This window comes from Populus alba, chromosome 6 (genome assembly GCF_005239225.2).
Source record: "Populus alba chromosome 6, ASM523922v2, whole genome shotgun sequence".
Classification (NCBI taxonomy): domain Eukaryota; kingdom Viridiplantae; phylum Streptophyta; class Magnoliopsida; order Malpighiales; family Salicaceae; genus Populus; species Populus alba.
In genome coordinates this window covers 10018512-10041063 of record NC_133289.1, presented here as the reverse complement: position 1 = coordinate 10041063, position 22552 = coordinate 10018512, and the positions used below count along the sequence as shown (strand labels likewise).

General features: G+C 34.3%; 3 protein-coding genes across 4 annotated transcripts; 2 read left to right on the top strand and 1 right to left on the bottom strand.

The window, feature by feature from the left end:
- The first annotated feature begins 5307 nt into the window (after positions 1-5307).
- Positions 5308-17137, top strand: LOC118048370 (uncharacterized). 2 transcript variants are annotated; one of them, XM_035058020.2, is made up of 21 exons: positions 5308-6372; positions 6472-6549; positions 6652-6856; positions 6973-7081; positions 10028-10120; positions 10351-10425; positions 10663-10755; positions 10946-11032; positions 11201-11282; positions 11358-11417; positions 11504-11556; positions 11654-11820; positions 13525-13735; positions 13904-13961; positions 14227-14283; positions 14408-14653; positions 15944-16008; positions 16098-16154; positions 16237-16330; positions 16586-16726; positions 16822-17137. In XM_035058020.2, exons 1-21 carry the CDS (start codon positions 5656-5658, stop codon positions 16930-16932), a joined length of 2859 nt encoding a protein of 952 aa, XP_034913911.1. In that variant the 5' UTR covers positions 5308-5655; the 3' UTR covers positions 16933-17137. The 2 variants fall into 2 exon arrangements, with proteins under 2 accessions (XP_034913911.1, XP_073266117.1); XM_073410016.1 differs by lacking the exon at positions 10028-10120.
- Positions 17138-17280: 143 nt separating this feature from the next.
- On the top strand, positions 17281-19909 carry LOC118048371 (probable pectinesterase 15). Its single transcript, XM_035058021.2, has 5 exons — positions 17281-18175; positions 18332-18503; positions 18663-18869; positions 19065-19315; positions 19448-19909. Exons 1-5 carry the CDS (start codon positions 17763-17765, stop codon positions 19632-19634), a joined length of 1230 nt encoding a protein of 409 aa, XP_034913912.1. The 5' UTR covers positions 17281-17762; the 3' UTR covers positions 19635-19909.
- Positions 19910-20042: 133 nt separating this feature from the next.
- Positions 20043-22274, bottom strand: LOC118048372 (nicotinate N-methyltransferase 1). The gene is made up of 4 exons (XM_035058022.2): positions 21736-22274; positions 21057-21393; positions 20707-20771; positions 20043-20394 (listed from the first exon to the last, which is right to left on the bottom strand). Exons 1-4 carry the CDS (start codon positions 22126-22128, stop codon positions 20095-20097), a joined length of 1095 nt encoding a protein of 364 aa, XP_034913913.1. The 5' UTR covers positions 22129-22274; the 3' UTR covers positions 20043-20094.
- Between the last annotated feature and the right edge of the window lie 278 nt (positions 22275-22552).

The following is a 22552-nucleotide window of genomic DNA, read 5'->3' as shown; positions in this document are numbered from 1 at the left end:
ATTTAGAGTAATACAATTCTTAAATAAATAAAATCATTTGTGCATAATTAAGATTTTCTTAATAAAAAAACTAATGAAAAAATGCATTATATAAATATATGAGAAATTTTTATTCGTAAGAAACTAATGAGAAAAAATTCATTATATACAAAGATAGGAGATTGTCTTCCTGAAGCCAAACTACCATAAAAGTTACAATGACAAGTACTAAAAATCAAAGCATGGGAACCCTTGGGTAAGTCATATTGTGTGTGACCTTGTACATCTTGTCATATTCAATTATGCTTGACATTTTTTAATTATACGAAACTCGTGAATAATGAAATTAATATTGCAATGATCATTTTTCAACTAGATTATTAATAAGTTCATTTTGTATGTTATACTACCATCTTATTATTATTATTAACAAAAACTCTAAACCATGTAGGTTTTTTTATTATAGTAGTAGACACATTTTATTATGAATTGCTATAATAAAATAATTTTTTATCCTTAAATTGAAGAAAAAAAATATAATGGTGTTGAGAGTGTTTACAATTTATTATGAATTGCTATAATAAAATAATTTTTTTATCCTTAAATTGAAAAAAAAAAGTATAATGGTGTTGAGAGTGTTTACAGATTATTATGGATTACTATAATAAAATAATTTTTTTATCCTTAAATTGAAAAAAAAATATAATGGTGTTGAGAGTGTTTCTATCTTTACAATTGGTTCATTAGTTATTAAAATATTGTTTAGGGGTATGTTATTATTTTTCAATATTTTTTGCATAGTACAAATACATTTTTATCTTTAAATTTAACAATTTTTTAAGTTATTGCTCAAGAAATTTGTATTTTCAAAAAACATTGAAATAGTCAAGATACTTATTTACTCCTAAAGTAAAAAAAACATGAGTTGTTAAACAAGGGTTTTTGTTTTTGTTTTTTTTTTTTTTTGCAATTTGAAATATAGTAGAAATATTATTCTACCTTTAAAAAAGACAAAAATAAAGGCATACATCAAGGGGCATTTGTGCACCTTCACAAGTTTTTTTTTTTTTTTTTTTTTTTTTTTGTGATTCTCATGTTCATGAAAAGCATGCTGTTATTTTTTATGTTGGAAAACCATTATTTTATTCGAAAAAGGTGTTGGCGTGTCTCGTTCACACGCCAATAAATAGGTATCATTCGCAGTTTTTAGGTGGTGCGTGCAAATGCATCTGGTGCCCAAACTACCTTTAAGCTGTGTCATTGAACGCACAATTGTGTCCTCTTTCTCATGAGGTGACGGGTGTCGACACATTATGGTCGGTTTCTTGCCGATGATCTTTTTCTTTTTTTCTTTTTTTCTCTCTCTTCTAGACAAAGTGCACTTTTGTCCTCTTTTTTTTTTTAGATTTGTCAATTTTAGTCCTTTTGTTTGTTATTGTTTAATGTTGTCCTAGGTCCTATTATAAAAGTTTTAGTTTTTTTCAATTTAGTCCTTGAACTATAATTTGTTATATTTTTTTCTTCCAATTTAGTCTTTATTCTTTTGATTTCTTGATTTTTTTTTTCTCTTGGCACTTTTGTTAAAGTTTTGTTGGTTTCCAATCTCTTCCTTTAATCAAAGTTTATGTTTTTTATTGTTTTCAATTTAGCCCTCATTCTTTTGATTTATTTTTCCTTTTGTTAAAGTTTAATTGTTTTTAAATTAACCCTCTCCAACTTAAATTTTTTTCATACCCTCTACTTTTATTTTTTATTTTAATTTTCTCCCTTATTCATTTAATCATAATTTTTATGTGTTTTTTTCCTCTTATTTCATCCTTTAGCCTTTGATTTGAAGGGAAAAGGGCTTCAGAGCCTTTTCATTTGTAATGCTTTGATCACTTGATATGAGTAACGAGTTTGACAAGTTCATGCAGTTCGGGATCCATTTCCTCAAATTCTTTTACAATTTTAACATTCAACATTACTTCTTTTTTTTTTTCTTGAAAAAAAAAATAGTTTGTGGTTATCTTCAATTTCTTCTCTATTAGTTTATCTTAGTCTCATGGCTTAGATCGTAGGTTTTAAAGATTTTTTTTAATAAAAGTTTTTTTTTTTTTTTGTAATAATTTTTTATTTAATTTTTGAATAATTCCTTTTATTTTGTACAAGTGAGCTTTATTTTATTAAAAAAAAATATTTATTCTTAAAAAATATTTCTTATATGTTTGGCCTTACATAATATTTTCATTTTCGTATTTGTTTTTGTTATTATTATTTTTTATTGTTTTTAATAAGTAAATTCAATAGACACAAAATGGATAAATATTTTATTTTGTAGGATCAAATATCTTGATTTACATTTATTTCTCAGCTTTTTTCAATTTTTCTTTTGGTTATTGTTGATGATTTTTTTTTATTTACATAAATAACTATTGATTTATTTAATTAAATGCTTGTATGAGTTGTTTTATTTACGCTTCGATTTTTTTAGAAAATAATTTGCATAACAAGGGTTTTTTTTTTATAAAAAAATCATTACAACCTGTGGCAGCGCGCAAGTTAAATAGCTAGTTATTAAACTAAAAGAGATGGTGGTTTTAGTGTACACCCACCCATGTTCATCCCTTCACATTTTTCTAATCACAACAGTGTTCACATATATTTTTTCTTTCTAGGTTTTCAAATTATTATTTTTTTCGCATTCCACTTATTGAATTTTTTAAAATTTTATCGTTTTAATCTATGTGGACATAGTTTTATGTGTTGAGATTTATTTCTATTTGCATGTTCTTGTATATTTGATGTGTTATAGAATATTTCAACGTTTAAATTAAAGTTTGATTCATTTATATAATATTTTAGGTTATTTGTTAAACAATGACAAAAAAAATAGAGCTTTTTAAAAAGAAACAAAAAACTTCAATTTAGTTCCTCAAGTTTCAAATTATACACATATGGCCCCTTTTATTTAAGGTTCTTATGTTTTAGTCCAATTTTTTTTTTTTTTCATATTTTAGTATTGAATGTTGAGGGAGGAGAGAGAAGTTTGCTAGAACAAAGAAATGAAATACAAAGTGTTTAGTTGACTAGTTTTTCTATTACAAAAAGGTCGAACATATTGTCAATAGTTTCGTTTTACATATGGTTCAATGAATGTGGTTTTGTAATTTATACATGCATGATATGATATTGAAAAAACACATTTATAATATTGACTTTTTTTTTTTCTTGAGTAAGAAATTAATTTAGAATTCTACCCACAATATAGTGCGGATGCACTGGCTTGTATAATTCTAAAATAGTTGACATATTCTACAATTTAAAGTGTTGTCAAACATCAAATTCAAAGCACTTCAATTGATATTTTATATCAATGTGATTGGTTTTTATATAATTCTTAGTTTTTTAATTTTATGCTAGTTTATTTTAACATCTTTACTTTATATAATTTTTCATTATTTTATTTACTCATGCACCCCCATTAATTATCACTTGTTATAGTTTCTACAATTTAACTTTTTTTTTGTTAGGGAGTGTAGATTGTTTTTTAAAATATTTTTTTTATTTAGAAATGTATTAAATAATATAATTTTTTAAAAATTATTTTTAATATCAACACATTAAAATGATTTAAAAACATAAAAATTATATTAATTAAAAAAAATAAAAAAATTTAATTTTTTTTAAAAATACTTTTAAAAGGTAAAGAATACCTTCAATAATTTATAAAATAAAAGATGCAAGATGAACACATAGAAAAATCCTGATCTTGCCTGATCATGGGAACCAGAAAGTTCTCACGCGGCTATAAATACCTCCGAAACCCGTAGCCCCGAAAAGAAAAAGCAGCAAAAAAATAAAAAAGGAGAAAAAGAAAGAAAAAGAGAGAATGGAGAGGAAGGAAGACAAAAAGAAAAGAAAAGAATAGGAAAGTTGAAACACAAGAGACAAATGCAAAACCGAGAGAGCCAAAAGGGATAAAGGAAAGATTGAAGAGAAAGTGGGGAAAATAGCAACGGCGAGCTTTGTTCTCGATAACAATGGCAACGGTGGTCTCTTCTAGTAACGACGACGTTTCTTCCTGTTTCTTTCTTGGGTTTCAGGTATACAAGAGCAGCAGCAACACTCCCAAGTAGCAGTACGTAGTTCACAGTGTCAGCTACAACTCCAAGTTATAACAACAATATTGGTTAATAGAAGACAAAAACAACGGTGGTTCAGCTACACCAACCACCTTCGCCCAACCACCTCTCAGTTTTGCTGGTGAAGCGAGGAAGCTCTAGTATAGCAGCAATATCTTCAGGGAGGAATAGGAGCCATAAGAAGTGTTAGCAACTTTTCTAAGCAGCTTAGATTTGTGAGGACAATAACAATTTATAGCAGTAATAGCCTTTGGTTCCGGCGAGTTTTTTTTTTTTTTTTCTTTCTTTTGAGTTAAATGATTTTTACTCATCTCTTTTTCAACTGTTTTATGCTTTTGTTTGCAAACATGAGGAATAAATGAGCTAAACATGTGTTTTTCTTCTGTTGTTTCTTTTCTTAAAAGATGATGCATAAATAAAAATACAAGGTTTTCTTTTAAGCGGGTTTGTTAGTTTGTTGGTTGAGAAGGACATAATTGGATCATCTGTGAGATTTCTTTTTATTTTGTTGGTTGAGAAGGATATAAATAAATTAAAATAAGTCATGAATAAGTTTTAAAAATATCATGAACCAAATAATAATATTAATAATTACAGAGTAATAAAAAAAGCTAAGGGATTAATTATATAATTGGTATTTTGTATAGGACTCCTTAACTTTTATTTATTTATTTATTTAGTAGGTCCATTCAGTCAATACATTTCCTTAAATACGGTCCCCATCAGTCCATTTACTTTCCTTTCAATTTATATTAATTCTTGACGTGTTAGAAAAAGTGGACAGGTTTCTAGCATTTGTGGCCACATGTTAATAGCTAATAGTAAATTAGATAAAAGGACGACATTAAGAAATTATTTAGAGCGAGGAGCTATATTAAAAAATGATAAAGAATACAAGGATCAAATTTGCGGATAAAAATAAATGAAAAGGAAAGAGAGGGTAGACAGGGAAGTTTAAAAACCAAGTAAGAATGCAATAACAATAAAACATAATTGTAGTTATATTTTATTATAATGTTTGAGAGTGCGTTAATTTTTATTATTAAAATATGTTTTATTTGGAAAAAAACAAATTAATATATTTTTAGTATTTGTTTTTTTTTATATATATTTTTAATATATTAATACTAAAAAAAATATCATTTCAATTTTTAAACAATTGTTTTTAAAAACAGTAAACATTACAGTACAAAACAAACCTGCGCAGCCAGTGGCTGGTCCCTCCCTGTGTTAGCGCTCCTCTAACCTCCTTTCTCTAGAGGGTCACTCATCGCCTCGTAAACAAATCGGCTTCTTTTTCGCTTTCCCTTCTCTCCCTCTCCTTTGGATAATCAACAAAATTCAAAATAAATGAAACCCTCAATAAAACCCTAGCACTACCTATCCCAAATTCTCGCTCAATTTAATTTCTCACGTCTCTCCAAATTACCATTTTCAGTTCCAATTCATCTCTCCCTCCTTCCTAAACCCTATAATCACAAAATCCAATTCCAGATTTCATGCTCTATCTTGTTCTTCCAATTGTTCGATTAGATTTCCTCGATTGGCAGGCATGAAGAGAGAGCTAGGTTTTGTGAGTTCACTCGGTCGGCCGACTCAGTCGAGCTCCTCCTGTTCACAACTTTCTGACGATGATCGCAGCAAGAGGTTCAAAGTTACTAAGGTAAATGGTTTCATTGTTTATACTCGAGTGAGGAAGACTAAAAATAACAATGTATTAATTGCGGCCGAGGATGATGAGAGGCATATCAATAGAATTAAGAGCTTAGATGATTCTAAAATTGATGTAGCCAATACAATAAATGCTTCGAATAGTGATGATGGTTTTAAGTGTCTTGAAGTTAATAATAAGACTGCAATTGGAGAGCGAAATAATTGCAATAACGTAGGAAAGGGGGTTTGTGAAGATGAGAGTAAGGGATCTCTGGCGGTCAAAGGGGGAAAAGTGATGAACCTTGCTGTTTTTGGTGAGAATGGTGAGGTTAAGAGTAATGATAGGCCAAAGAGGGTTAGGAAGTCAAAATTGAAGATTAAGTTGCAACCAGTTGAGGTTACTGTTAAAGGACCAGAAGTTATAGAAGGTGAAGCCCTCTCTAGAGTGGATGTGGAGATGATAGCTGAAGGGAGTGCTTTGACGCCTCCAAAGAAGAATTTAGAGTTGAAAATGTCTAAAAAGATTGCGTTGGAAAATGTACCGATGACAGTTAAAGAGCTGTTTGAGACTGGTTTGCTTGAGGGGGTACCTGTTGTCTACATGGGTGGCAAGAAGGTATAATTTCGACATCCTATTCTCAAGTGTTTTATATTTTTCTTTCTTGCAGAATGATGGTTTATTATTTCTTTTTCTTTCTTTTTTTGTGCACTTTAGTTTCAGGCGTTTGGTCTTCGGGGTACAATCAAAGATGTTGGCATTCTGTGCTCTTGTGCTTTCTGCAATGGACATAGAGTGAGTATTCTTGTTGCTCTTATGTAGATTGATTTCTGGATTTGTTTCGTATATTTTAGATTTCCCCCATATATTTGCTTATTTCTTTTGTCGCTGATGTAGGTTATTCCCCCATCCCAATTTGAGATTCATGCCATCAAACAATATAGACGAGCAGCCCAATACATATGTTTTGAGAATGGGAAGAGCCTGCTTGATGTATTGAATGCATGCAGGACTGCTCCTCTGGATTCGTTGGAAACAACAATTCAAAGTGCCATTAGTGGTTTACCAGTGGAAAGAACTTTCACCTGTAAAAGATGCAAAGGTGAGCTATTTGCTTTTCTTTTGTTTCATTGAACTTCTTATAAAAAGGATATGCAAATCTTCTTGATGACAGTGAAAGCAGTTTCCCTTCAATCCTTTGTTTTTTGAATGATCTAGGTACCTTTCCTTCTATTTGTGTTGGAAAAATTGGGCCTTTATGCAACTTATGTGCAGAGTCAAAGGATTCTCATCCTACCCTAACTTTTGGATCTAGTATAATATCTAGGTACGTGTTTTTTTTTAATGGTTACCAGATGCAGCTATTAATTCATGCTCATTCTGACATCTACTCATGCTGTTTGGTGAAGTAGGCTTACTGACTTTCGTTTATTATGTGGAAACTTGGTTGTTTAAGCTCATAAAAGTAATGTAATTTGTGGGCTTTGGTGAGCTAGGTTTGCTAATTTTCTTTCTTTCTCCGTAAAGCTGACAGTTTAGCCTCAATATGATTTTCTGATTTACTGCTTATTATAATGTTGTTTTTTGTATACAACAACCAGGAATGTAGGATAATTTATCTTGGCATTTGTAAAAAGCTTCATCTGTTCATTCATGATGTGTTAGAATAGCCTTAGAGAAAAAGTTGAATATACATCTTTTTTAGAACATCTGATGCTTCTTCTAATATAATTGTATCTAATTGGTCTTATTTTCTTTAGTTAGATGGTGTCATGCCTACCTTTAAAAAGGTGTCAAAACTTGCCATCCTCATTCTTAACTAGTTGAATAATTAACCTGAAGACTATAACACGTGGCCAGTTTTGATTAATGGTGGTGCACACTGCTTTTAGGCTTTCATTTCTTTTGTTTTTTTCCCTCATTTTCTCTTAGTTTGTTCTTTTGGGTCTGTGTAGCTTCTCTGGCATGCTGCTTGCAAATTTGGGTTTGCCTTGATATGTTTTAGTGAAGTTAATTATTTTTAGTGAAGTTAATTATAGAAAAGAATGATCTTTTGATTCCTGCTTTTGGGTGCATGGATATGCAAACATGCCCTTCAAAAATGTTGAAAATGCCTTCATTGGTGGAAATTTGTCTATTCTATGATGGGAGTAAGCAAATAAACTCAGTTTGAGATGAACCTTGTCTTTACTTGGGTAGAATGAGGATGCTAAAGTAGGCAATATGACGATACTTTAAGGTTTGAAGTTGTAATTAAAGTATAACCTTGATTAAATAATATTTTTGGTCATTCCCATCTTAGGACCAATGTAGTAAATTAATAATTCACTAAATTTATATGATAATACATTAAAAAAAAGACACATGTCCCACTTGATATATAAATTAATAATCTCTTTATACCTCAATATATATGTGCACGCGCGTGTAACTCAATTAGGAGACCTTTGTAAAATATGACTCCAATGGTACTTGTTTTTTATTGAAATTCATGTCTCCTTGGATCTCATCTGTAACTTTTCCTAGTGCATTAAGAAGCTCTAATATACTGTTCTCGTATTGCAAGAGAAAATTATGCAATGTGATTGTTGCTTTGAGTGCATTTTTATGCAAGACATACTCTAGTACATGATTATTGTCTTCAACATTATCTTCTGGTTATTTCTCATGACGTTCTCGATAATTTGCTCATCACTCAACAACTTTGAAATTGATTTCTTGACACCTTTGAGATGAGAAGCCACTGTGTTTAGTTTTATCATTTGTGATACAATTTGTTCTTTTTATTGAAATTTCTGTTTGACTTAATGTTCATGAATTATATTAATTAAGTATACAAGGAATGTAAGTTTGTAACAAAAAGGGATAGATCCACGACTTCTTTTTAATAAGACCAATTACTTTCATGAATTTATTTTGGTTGAACAAATATATAGAACAATAATAATTCATGATTAGGTAATTACTTAGTATTTGTATAATCACAATACATGATACATGTATTAACTTCAATTTTTTGGAAAAAAAAAAGAATACCTTGATAATTTTTTTTGTTAGTTAATTATAAATTAATAAATGATTATTTTATTGATTAAATAATATATCAATTAATTAATAATTTTTCAGGGTCCCAAAGGTATTAATTTATAGAGGTTTAACTGGATATTTATGGCTTTAAAATCAAAGGTCATTATTGCACAATGGATTTTGATTTTCTGTTATTTTAAACATGCAACAGAGTTTGTCAAGTCGAGTATGTAATGGCCATTATGGCTGTTAGGAGCATTGTTATGCTTTAAATGGCTCACTTATACAAACAGCGACTACCTTGCGCAATACAATTTCAGACTTAAGCTGACTATCATGTAATGCCTGCACATTTAAACTGTGATCTCAATCTGAAACACCTTTCATATCTCCTGTATTACTTGATGCAATTGAAATGTGTAGTGTGAAGTTTTGCATATCAGTCATGTTGCAAATCTATGCCATGTCCATATCTATCTGATGATTAATCTTTTGATTTGTGTGATTCATTCCCCCCCTTCATATCTGTTGCTGGGCTTCCATTACAAGGTAGCCCTGCCCCCCCTGCAAAATCATGGGTTGTTTTGCAGGATCCGATTCCAAGACTTTGTTATGATGCTGTGATACCTTGCCCGATGAGACCCAATTTACATGCGTATTCTTAAAAAGTATCTGTGAATGTTTTAATGCTGTACACCATTTTTGTGTTATATCTTTTTTATCAATGCAAGTGGTGCATCTTTTTGTCAGAGTTGAGCTCTTATCGAAGGGACATAGCTTTTTTCTTGAGCACATTAAAATTTGCCGAAGTGTGCACATGGAGTGGTTGCTGGTGAAATATGCTTTAAACTATCTGCTTGCCTTCCAAATGGTTTTAGATGCTGATTGCTTTTGGTTGGCTTTTTCTTCAGCTTACTATCGTAACTGATGTTTAAGTTGAGTAATGATTCATGCCAGTTAGATGTCCTTTCCAGTGGAGAAATTAATATAAAAATCAGTTTGCTCATTTCCTAATATTTTAAGTGAATTGATATACTGTAAAACATGTTAGGAGAAGATTTAAAAGAATCCACATGCCATGCCATGCATGAATGAGAAGCATTTATTGTACATCTCTTGTCTGACAAGTGCCAATAATACAGTAACTGGCTTCAGTGTTCTTGTTTATTGTGTTGCACTTGTATTACCAGATATGGTACAATTTTAGATGGTTATTTTGAATTTAGTACAATCTGTGTTATTTCAGCTCATCAGAACAAGTTTTGGCCTTGGAGTACTTCAAACCGGCTTCATTGCCCACCTCCTCACAAGATAATACTCCACGGAAGAAAAAAAGAAAGTTGGTATCCTTTTTTGTCTTGTGTTTTGTTTGCACTGTAGCATATTAATGCTAATGTTTAACTTCTTGCTTTTGACTGCTAAATAATTTGTTATTGTTCTCAAAGCATGTGGAAACATGCTGATGTATATTAATTGCCATCTTGTTCTGATTTGATTTACTCCATGTACCTTGTTCTGCTTGAGCAACTCTTTCCCTTTTGTATAGGCCTCATATCTTTGTGATTTCAGGTCATCAAAAACAGATTTGAACAAAAGTGCTCCAGCGCGTGTGTCCTCGAGAATTCAATCCAAGATTACACCAAAGTCGGTATCCTGTTTTATCTTGTTGGTGTCTTACTTGTTATAGTAGCATGTTCCAGCTTAGTGTTTAATTTTCCTCTTTGGGCTAGTTCATTATCTTTATGTTTATGTCTAAAAGCCACCTAGCCTCCAACATCTTAGGTTGTACTCTTCAGTGGTGTTTCAGTTTATGTTCTAGTTGGCAGTATGCCATGTGCCTTTTGGTAGATGCTTACACATGTGTAATCTGCATTAATTCAGACCAGAAGAACAAGATTCCATCACAAAACCTTCCAAAAGTGCTTCAGTATATCTCTCTTCACGAAAAAGGAAGTATAAGAAGATTTCACCAAGGTTGGTTTTTTTTTTTTTTTTTATCCCATAGATATACTGTTTGGTTTAGTCATGCTTTCACCTTTTCCTTTTCTCTGGCTGGTAAAGATTTTTGGTTATTAAATTGCATGAAACATAGAAGCATAGTTGTGATATGATATGGTCTTCATTAGAAAATATGCCTACCTATCTCCTTTTTGTCCTTTTTCAGGATATCAAAGTCAGTGTTAATGTCCAAGTGCTTCAAAAATACATCAGTTGGCATGTCTTCACAAAATCAGTGGAAAATAACAACAAAGTTGGTTTCTTCTTTATTTCCTCACTTCCTTTTCTTTCATTTCATTCTCTTACTTTCCTTTTTTTTTTTCCTTGGCTTGAATGTTTCTTTTCATAGCAGTGTTCTGTTTTGAATGATGCCTTCTGTTATTGTTTGTAATCTTGTCTTTTGGTATCTTATTTTCTCAAGAGACCAGCGGTTGCATAGATTGGTGTTTGAAGAAGGTGGATTGCCTGATGGAACTGAACTAGCATATTATGCCCGTGGGCAGGTGATTAATATCACATATTCTTATCCTTTTACTTTTTTGCTGCTAATAGTAAATAAAATAAATTCTTCTTCTCAGAAATTGCTTGGCGGGTATAAAAGGGGCTTTGGAATACTTTGCCGTTGCTGCAATTGTGAGGTACTTCTTATTGGCTAAACTTTATCACTCCTTTATCATCTATCAGGCTTGTCGTCAAGGACCCACGGTTTATGACTAATGTGCAGGTCAGCCCCTCAATGTTTGAAGCTCATGCAGGTTGGGCTACTCGCAAAAAACCGTAAGTCTGATTTTTTATCAGATGGGACATGCCTTCATAATTTGAGCCTTTCTTTTGTTACACACAAATTTTGATGGTTTCATGTTTCCCCCCACAGCTATGCATATATCTACACATCAAATGGTGTGTCACTCCATGAATTGGCAATTTCTCTCTCAAAAAGTCGGAAGTATTCTTCCCGGGATAATGATGACCTATGCATCATTTGTGCAGATGGTGGGAATCTATTGCTTTGTGATGGATGCCCAAGGGCCTTCCATAAAGGTGAATGTAAATTCTAAATGTTACAAGGAAAGTAAACTCTTAGTTTGCTTATCAACTTATTAAACTGTTACCTACAAAAAACTTAATAAGCTGCTTCTGTCCACAGCCCCCTCCTCTCTGTGGTTTGGTTGCAGTTTAGATCTGCAACACATTTCTTTTGACCATGTCTATTGATGCCTTGCTAAAAGTGCTTTATGAATAAATTTTTAGTCGTATAAATATTGTAATTAGATCATTGTTTAGGATTTTTTTATATTATCTGAAGATTAACTTATTTAATATTTAGTAGTTATTATTAATTAAGAGTATTAGTTCATTTCCTATTTTTGTTAAGACTCTTTCTGCCTTTTCTTGCCTGCCTATATAAAGCACAGTTGTGCATTCCTATTTTGGAGGTCGTTTTATGATGAATAAAAATTGAGAATTCAAGTTCCATTTTGAGAGGGATTTCCTCTTGTTTCTCTGTTCTTGTGGATTCAATGAACACCCCTTGTGAATTCAAGGACTTGCTAGTGGTTTCTAGAGAGCTTGCTGGTGGACTCTAGGTTATTTACGTTTCTACCTTTCCTTTATCCCTTACTACATCAATTGGTATTAGAGCTCAACCTTAGTCCAAACCCTAAACACCAAAAAAAAAAAAGCGAAAAGGTTTGTTGTTGCTTCGGTTGCCGGTTCTATTTGCTGGCATTGTTTGTGGCTAATACCTGTTGTGGTACAATCTTAGTAGCTTCCAGCAATCTTAATAACAAAGGTAAGCTTACATTTTCTTGCTGTAATTATTTTGTATTGCTTCTGTTTTGCCCTTGGCCTGGAGCAAAATTAGTGTGCGAAAACAAAAATGGCAAGACTGGTAAAAAAGAAAAGGGGGAAGGTGAAAAAACAAGGCTATAAAAAAAGAGAAGAAAAAATGAATATTGATGAATGATATTTGTGAGAATTTGCTATTCTGCAAAATTGTTTGTTCTTGTGGACCTCAAGAACCCCAATTTCTTTCTCGATTCAAAGAAGCCCCTTGTGGATTCAAGGGCTGACTAATGGATTCTAGGTGTTTTCGCTCTCTTTGTAACTCCAATATGAGAAATTTTAGCTTTCTTGACCTATGAAATGCTTGGTTGTACTCGCTTAATAGTTAGGCACAAAAATTAACAATGTTCTGGGTCCCTAATTTCTCGAAAACAACACTCCATTTTAGGTCCTGGAAAGTGATGTTTAATATTCAATAGCTTGCGTCCATTGTTATTAACCCAGTGATCCTCTTTGATGAGTCACTGTCTTGGGCAGCTGAGAACTTGAGATGACAGAATTTTTCTTGTTTAGCGTACTTGCACCAAGCCTTGTAGCATTTTCAACAGTATAACTTCCATGTATCAATGTTTTTTTAATACCATGACTGGGGGTGAACATATTTATTTTCCAGCAAGTACTTGTTCTTTTTGTTGTGAACTCAGTTAAAAAGAAAGAGATATTCCATAGCTTCTATGGTGTTGCATTGAGAACTTAGCGGTTCTGATTGGTGTGCCTAGTTTCATTACATTATATATTGTTCTTTATACGTTAAGTGTGTGCAATCACCTATCAGTACTCTGCATGGATGTGTTTATGCTTTGTGAAATCGACATTATTGATTTAAGTTGCCTCTAGATGATTTCCAGTCTACTGATCTGCCCATATCCATTTTGATGCTCAATTTTATTACCTTTGTAGGATGTGCTTCTCTACCAACTGTTCCTAGTGGTGATTGGTATTGCCAGTATTGCCAGAATACATTTGAAAGGGAAAAGTTAGTTGAGCATAATGCGAATGCTTCTGCTGCTGGAAGGGTTTCAGGAGTTGATTCTATAGAACAGATAACTAAGAGATGCTTTCGTATTGTCAAAAACATAGAAGCTGAACTTACTGGATGTGCATTATGCAGGTCATAGTTACACTGATAAACTGAAATTATTGAAGTTTATGGACTTAGTCTTATGACCTGTTTCATACATTTTGTAATGAATAGTTGTAGCTATCCATGTTTATTGGTCTTTCAATCCCTTTGGCCGTATTCATTGCTTGATATATCTTTAGTTTTTGTTTTATGCAGAGGTTATGATTTTATGAGATCTGGTTTTGGTCCACGCACAATTATACTTTGTGATCAGGTAATTTTCTAAGTTGATCATGTCTTCTATATTGTTGCATTTGTGATTGAGTGATTTAAACAGGGAAGTTCTTATGTGATAATGGTGCTTGCATCCATGCAATTAACTTGATGTTTACATTTTGATTAGTAGCTTTCCTATTTTTCATGTCATCTTATTTCTCTGTTTCCTCCATGCGTACATGGAGTTGCATTTCTGAATTCATTGTTGCTTGAATTTGCCTAGAGGATTGGTACACTTATTATTTATTTCTGATCTGTGCCAGTGTGAGAAAGAATTTCATGTTGGTTGTTTAAGGAGTCATAAGATGACAAATCTGAAGGTTAGTTCTTACATGATCTTATTTTCCTTTTAAGATAGATTTCATTTCCATCAAATCATTGTCACGTGCGGAAAACAGCGTACTAAATTTGTGGATAAACATTTTGATGCTACTTATTTGACAGGAATTGCCAAAAGGCAACTGGTTTTGCTGTATGGATTGCAGCAGGATCCATTCTACTTTGCAGAAGTTGCTCATTCGTGGGGCTGAGAAACTCCCAGACTCTCTTTTGAATGATATAAAGAAGAAGCATGAGGAAAAAGGTTTAAACATCAGTAACAATATTGATGTGAGATGGACGCTTCTTAGTGGAAAAATTGCTTCTCCTGAAAATAAGCTTTTACTCTCACGGGCTCTTTCTATTTTTCAAGTAAGTACTGCCCATGCATTATGGAATATTTCTTTGGCCATTGATAGGTACTGCTCATGCAGTATGTAATATTTCTTTGGCCATCAATGCTTGAATATAGTAGTCAATGGTGCTGCTGCTCTAAATTAATAGCTGTCACAGGATTCCAGATTATTGTTATTGGGTTTTAACAATTCAAGAACTTCTTCAAATCTAATAAATCAATATCTTGTGTTTCTGTCTTGGTTTCAAAATAAATAAAGAAGAGTGCTGGAATATCAATATGGAATTTCTTTTGCCTGTTCCTTTCTGGAAATATTTTTTGAAATATTGTTATTGAGTTTTAACAATTCGTGGTTTCAAAATAAATAAAGAAGAGTGCTGGAATATCAATATGGAATTTCTTTTGCTTGTTCCTTTCTGGAAATATTTTGCTTGCTATGCAAAAAGTGCACGTTGTGTGTGCAGTGTAAGGTGCTTTTCACCTCAATGCTCAGCCAAAGCTGTTTATTAAGGGAAAAAATTGTGCTTTTTGGAATGATGCTCTATGCACCAAGTTTTGATGCTTCTAAAAAATGGGAGGCGTTTCTCTACCATAAAGTTATATGAGTATCATGATCCACTTGCAGTTAAGTCTTCTTCATTAAAACAGTTTTTTAAAGAATTCCTACACATTGGTGTGCCATTATTGGTTCACTGAGAAGGAAAATAAAGCAGGTAATAGTATCATATTAGAACATAGCCTCAGCTGATCTTCAGTGGTCAACATGCATATTATCATTTGTTTGATTTTTTGCTGGATGTATCTCCAACTATATTATCTATTTTTTATAATCATCATTCTGATCATTTTTAAGTTAGGAAAGAGAATTCAAGTCATCCTGTCGGAAAATTGTGGAGCTTTTGAAAATAAAGTGCAGAAACTTGTTGTCAATTCTCTTACTGACTACTGCGACACAACTTAGTTGATAAACAATGCATGCTTTTGACTGCTCATAAGGACGATGCTTTTGTCACTTTTTTAATCATCACATTTGCATGCTTGCAAGTAATATGTGAGTATGATGAAATTGTTTTGTAAGTCGTCTCTTTTATCAATGAAGTCATGCAGCATTATTGATTTCTACCCATCTCTAGACAATGTGAAATTAGCATTTGATGATGTACTTCACAATCTTTACTTGTCTATATCAAAATGCAGTTCTGAATTGTGATTCCTTTTATGTGTTCTTGTATTTGTGTGATGCTTCATCTACAAATAAAAGCAACCAAAGATGTGCTGGGCTGAGGTTTCTGTCAATTATTTTCCAGGAATGTTTTGATCCTATAGTTGATTCAACAATTGGACGTGACCTTATTCCTTTGATGGTTTATGGGTATGCCTTCATATTTTTTCCCCATTGATACAGCATGGCATTTTATTGCCAGTTTCTGCGGTCGTTAATGTTATTTAACTTTCTTTCAGTAAGAACTCAAAGGGCCAAGATTATGGAGGAATGTACTGTGCAGTGTTAACAATCAAGTAAGAGATAGTCTTGTATCTCCAATTGCTTATAGTTGGAGCTGTAGGAATGTTTATGAAGTCTAAATCTCTAATTTTGCAGCTCAAGTATTGTATCAGCGGGTATACTACGAGTTTTTGGGGAAGAAGTTGCTGAACTTCCCTTGGTTGCAACGAGGAATGGTGAACATGGCAAGGTGAGGTTAATTAACCGGGCTTGATATCTAGTTGTTTCTTGGACATTCTTTTGCACTCACAGCTTTTTCTCTGAGCTGAAATTTGGGGGTTTTCCAGGACTTAATTGTGTATTCCAAGGCCTCTATCCACTATAGTCGTATATTTTGAGGCCACTCAGTGTTTGATTCATAATAGTCTTAAAACATGTATATCATACTTTCAGCTATTGCGATATGGTTGTGAGTTTTTGATTTGTGGAGACATTATTTTCTCAGGGCTACTTTCAATTGCTGTTCTCCTGCATCGAGAAGTTGCTGGCGTTTTTAAACGTGCAGAATCTTGTGCTTCCAGCTGCTGAAGAGGCAGAATCAATATGGACAGAAAAATTTGGTTTTCAGAAGATAAAACCGGAGCAGGTATGAGTTTGTCTACTGGTGGGCACACATGAAATGCACAAAGCTAGATGTGGATATCTCATTTACCTGTCTGAAATTTGATGTTTTCTCTTCAGCTTAACAAATATAGAAAAAGCTGCTGCCAGATGGTGAGATTTGAAGGGACATCTATGCTACAGAAAGCGGTTCCTACCTGTAGAATTGTTAATCAACGTACAAGTCCATAGGGTATTGTAAAAAGGAGTAATGGGGAGCTACTCTTTAGTACGAGGGACAAGACGCCTAATCTTTTAGTCTCTACAGTTTTTTTAATCTTATTTTTTAATTATTTTTAAATTTATGAATAGACCAGATATTGAAGGAAGTATATACATGTCCAGTCCTCGACTTATTCAGTGTTCTAGATCAAGCAATGCAAGCTATTTGTGCTTATTTCGCTCTCTCAATTATTTCAAATAACTCGTCAATTCCATGCTATCCCAGCTCAGGAAATCTTTTAGGTCTGATGCCAGGTGCGGGTGCGCACATTCTTTTGATTCCGAAGCTCAAGTTCAATACACTCTTGTGCCTGTGAGACAGGGCATGGTCATACAATTTGGTATATTGTGCTTATCCATCCCTCGTCGGAGAAGATAACAGACAGCGATACAACCAAATCAAAGGCAAGATACGCCGCCTGTTTCAAGGGGCCGTCGTCGAAAGCTCCATGTAACAAAGTTTGTGTAGCCTGTCACTTGTTGTTGAAAGATATCCTCTTCTAGCAATAAAAAGCACTGTGCCATCATCACCTCTCTCATCTGTCTCCCCTGTCTTGGCGTATGCACCTTCCAAACCTCAAGCCTGCCCATCTTTCTTTTGCCTCCTTTCCTTATTGCGCCATTACTTCAAAAGTAGAAGCTGTAATCATCATCACACGCCCAAACTGATCTTAACGCCCATACATTTCTTGCTTGCCACGCCACTCATGATCTGCATGAAAAATATGACAACCATATCGCTCCCATTCTACTTAGCTAAAACATTACACAAGACTTCAACAACCATCAGGACTTGAAGCATGAGAATCAAAGCGACCTCCTTTTGGCTCTTGGCCTTTGCTATTGCTCTAGTTTCTATTGTCATTGCCCTCTATGAAATTTCTCCTGCCCCGTCTACCGGTACTCCGATAAGTAATCTGGATAGCTCAGCTCTTACTACTCTTAAAAGGGTTATCGAGAAAAGCAGATTAGAGGTTTTTCAATCTCTCGTAGCAAGTTCCTTTTCAAGACACCATCACCGGAGAATGCACAAAATCAAATGTGACATGAATAAATGGAGCTCTAGGCTAATATACCGTTATAAAGTTTCTCTTGTATTGACAGTAGACTTGAAAGGTTGTGGGAATTTTAGCAGCGTTCAGGAGGCTGTTGATGTTGTTCCAGAGCTCAGCTCCTCCACCACTCTCATCATCATGGATTCTGGTACTTACAGGTAATACTGAAGTTCCTGTTGTCTCTTTGTTGAACTTTCTTATATGCCAAGCGATATGCACTTTTCAACTAAAGTATGATCATGATTAAGACCACATGAAAGCGTGGAGTTTAAAAACATATGGGAAATTGAACTTGGCTTTGTATATGGTTGCAGGGAGAAGGTGACGGTGCATGCTAAAAAAAAAAACCTGATACTTCTAGGCCAGGGTTATCTCAACACTGCCATAGCATGGAATGATACTGCAAATTCTACTGGTGGGACTGTGTATAGTGCTTCAGTTGCCATTTTTGCTTCTAACTTCATAGCCTATAATATTAGCTTTAAGGTACTCAAGAACCCATGTTTTATATGTCAGGACTCAAGAGTCAAGCTATGTGTTGCATCTAGCTAGGACCTGAGATCTAGTTAGCAATTAAATCAGTTGCAAATAATTTATTCCTAATTCTTTTCCCTACTACTTGTTGGTTTTGGTGGGTTTGAAAAGAACACAGCTCCCTGGCCATCTCCTGGAGAAGTCGGAGGACAGGCAGTGGCGCTTAGAATAGCTGGTGACAAAGCGGCATTTCATGGATGTGGATTTTATGGAGCTCAAGACACGCTCCATGATGATAGCGGGAGGCATTATTTTAGAGGATGCTTCATCCAAGGATCCATTGATTTCATTTTCGGAAACGCTAGGTCCCTTTACCAGGTAGATCACTCTTTAATAAAACGATATGCTATATATCATCCAAACATTTCTCAGAATTTGCCTGGGCTTCGAGGCTGTAAGAGAGTCTGTTTTCATTCCACGAAACGCATAAAGAAAGTCAACTTTGATAAGTTTTGTGAAACGGGTTAGAGCCTGTAAATCCTTGTATTGACAAGCAATTGTTATATATGTCAGTCCTGCACCATCAGTTCCATTGCAGAGCAACCCAAAGCTGGAGTAAGTGGATCTATTACAGCACAAGCAAGGCAATCGGTGAGCGAGCAAACTGGGTTTTCCTTCGTGAATTGCACCGTTATTGGAAGTGGGAAAGTATGGCTTGGTCGAGCTTGGGGAGCTTATGCTACAGTAGTCTTCTCTAAAACATACATGTCTCATGCTGTATCTTCAGATGGATGGAACGATTGGAGAGACCCTTCTAGAGACCAGTCTGTCGTTGATCCTAATTATTAATGTCTCCTCTTTTACTTTTATATTGCTGAATCTTTTCTGGACTATTGCGATGAAAAAACAAAAAAAAATAAAAATGCGACGATTGGTTAATGTGTTTTTTATTACAGGACAGCATTCTTTGGAGAGTACGAGTGTTTTGGACCTGGAGCAAACTTCACATTCAGAGCCTCGTATGGAAAGCAGCTTACTCAAAACGAGGCAGCTCCCTACATGGATATTTCATACATTGATGGTAATCAATGGCTCTATCAGCAAAACATTTTGCCCAGCATTTCTAACAATGACAGGGAATGAAGAAAACATTTTATCCAGCTATTCTAACTATGACAAGGATGAAGAATTTACTCATGCATGCTATTAATGCACTTGTAGTAGTTCGAATGCAAGCTTGTTCTTTGCCAGAGAAATAGAGGTCATTCAATACAGAGTTGTGATGATTGATGAGCATATATCACATATGGGCAGGGTATATTATTGAATTGCCCTACGACGTTCTCATATTTGGAAAAGAAATCACATAAGAACTTGCTAGTGAAGGAAAATACCACTCTTGAGGAGTCATACCATGTTCGAGCATGATATTGAGTTTGATGTTTTTTTTTTGTATTTGTAGGAGCATAGTAAAATCTGATCATTTCATGGGATTACATGAATAAGTTGGAAAAAACATATACTGGAAATAATAAACAATGAACCGTAAACTGATCAGAGAAAGTACCTTTTATTCATAGTGCTGCTTAGTCTCAAGGAATTGTTACTTCTGAAACTCTAAAACGGTGTAAAAATAATCGACATAGAATGCACGAAAATGAGAGAAACCAACAGACTGACCGAGCTGCTTAAATTCTTCTTCAGTCCTGTGCTTACCCTTAGCCCTATAAATTGTCATGACAAATATGTCACCTTCTAAGAGAGCTCGTGTCCTGTGACTATCATCTGAATCCTTAGGCAGCACCGGTTCACAGGCAATCAGTTTTCCTCCCACTGGAAGGGCCTTGTAACAGTTCTCCATAATCAGCTTGCATTCATTGTCTGTCCATGTCGTCAAAATCCACTGCCAAATTGACAAGTACATGGAGTATCAAAAAGAGTGAAAGACTATCTTGTTAGGTTGTTCATAAATAAGAAGATGATGCTTCTAAAAACTGGCTGCTCAAAGAAATATCATCATAGGGGGGATCAATTCATATATACGACTGGGTCCATAAAGGACTGGTCTCATGTCCTATTTCTAATTGCAATCACATCGAGGATCAACCCGTGGTGGCTGCTCTATTTGCAATTTACCAAAAAAAACCCTACATTTTCATTCAATGAGCAAATGGTATTATCAAACATTTAAGCAGATGAAAGTGACTCAACGCACCTTCATGAAGATAGCATCACCATCCGGAATTGACTTGAACATGTCACCACCAACATTTGTAACACCTGCAAGGATGAATCACTTCCATTGGTGCAAAAATATGTAGCATCTCGCTCTATTAGCATTTTCAAACGTGTCATACATAACATGCTAGTAGCAGCTACAAAGCCAAGCTGGAAATGAGGTCTTAAGCTATCATTTACCCTAGCGGTGGAAAAAGGTCATTCCATAAAACCCATGTCTGAAGAGTTGTTTAGGTAAGAAAATGGTAAAATGATGAGACTTCATAGTTCAAGAAAAACAAAAGGAAAGCATGCCAGGTTATCAAGAAAATGGATATGCCGCGTTACCAGGAATAATAGGTGCTTTAGCAACCACCTCAGGCAAATCAAAGTTGATCCCTTGACGTACACCAGGATGTTTTTTTAAGATCATCCTCAAACAATCCCCTGCACTCCCACCTACATCAACCAATCTTTCCACCCCTTTAAACCCATCATAGCCATCCAACATTGCTTCCATGAAAGGGACAGATACACCTGACATTGCCTTCAGCATCAACTCATTCATTTCTGGCTGCTTCCCATAGTAATCATATGCAGGCTCACCATTAGCCTTCACGAATGGCTCTGTTGTGGGATCTAACACTGCCTCGTGCACCAATGGCCACGCTTTCATTAGCGCGTCCTATTTGTTCATATCGTCAAGAGATCATTTACATAGAAACATAGAAATTATTATTTGCATATATAAGTAACATCTGCAACATTTTTTTTTATAAAAAAAATAGGGATGAATAACCAATCCATTTTACTCCCTCTGCTGGACAAATTATGAGCAAATTACAACAGCAAAGATGGAGTAAGATTTCTAAACCATCTGATTAATTAAGATCAATCTATATATTATTATTGAAATGATTTTCATAAGATTAGAACGTTAATGAATTGGATCGTCAATTGATTTGAATGGTTTGGCGTAGTATAGTGCAAGACAAAGAGAAAGCTATGAAATGGAAAAATATATGACCTGGTGATGCTGGAGCACGTAAGGCGCGTAGGAGAGTCCTTCAGTGTCAGTAACGAGGGTTTTACCGACTTCCGTGAGTGAATACTTCCTTGCGGAAGCAGAACCATCAAGAGGCGATGATTCGATGGTGAGGTGTTCCTCAAAGACACCGTAGCTAGTGAGCATGCGAAGGATGCGTTGCAAATTCTCAGGGTCAGATCCAGTAGAGGCAATACGTTGAAGGATCTGAGAGGCAGAAAGAGGAGCATTGGAGCCACCTTGCCAGATAGCATCGGCGACTTTTAGACGGACGATAGCGTTGAGAGACATAGGAACACTAATCATGTTGGCTAGCTCAAAGATCACCAGTCTTGCACTCTTCCTCTTCTCTGCACTCTCCTCGTTTAATGCCATGGTTGGTTTGCCCACTTTTTTCCCTTTCCTTTTCTCTGATTCAATAAGAGGAGGAGGAGGAACTCAGGTGAGAAAGTGGATCGCCTTCTGCCTGTAATTGGTCTCCTTATGACTAGTCCCTCGGTGGACTAAATGTTGATAAGGAAGATATCAAAGCGGAGGAGAAATCCAAAAAAACAAAAAAGGAGTTTGCGCTGTTGTGGGGTCTTGATGTTTTCCGTTTTTTTTCTGACCCGCCTTTTGCTACTGCACGTGAGCAACTGTGCGCTTAACACACTTGTAATTTTGTATTTCTTTTAATTCTAAAACAAATTGTACTCCCATTGTTGTAGTTAGAAGCTAGATTTATCACCAAACATAAGTGTTATTATTATCTATGTATCTTAAAATATCATGAATTTTTTTTTAAAATTTAGAAACGCAA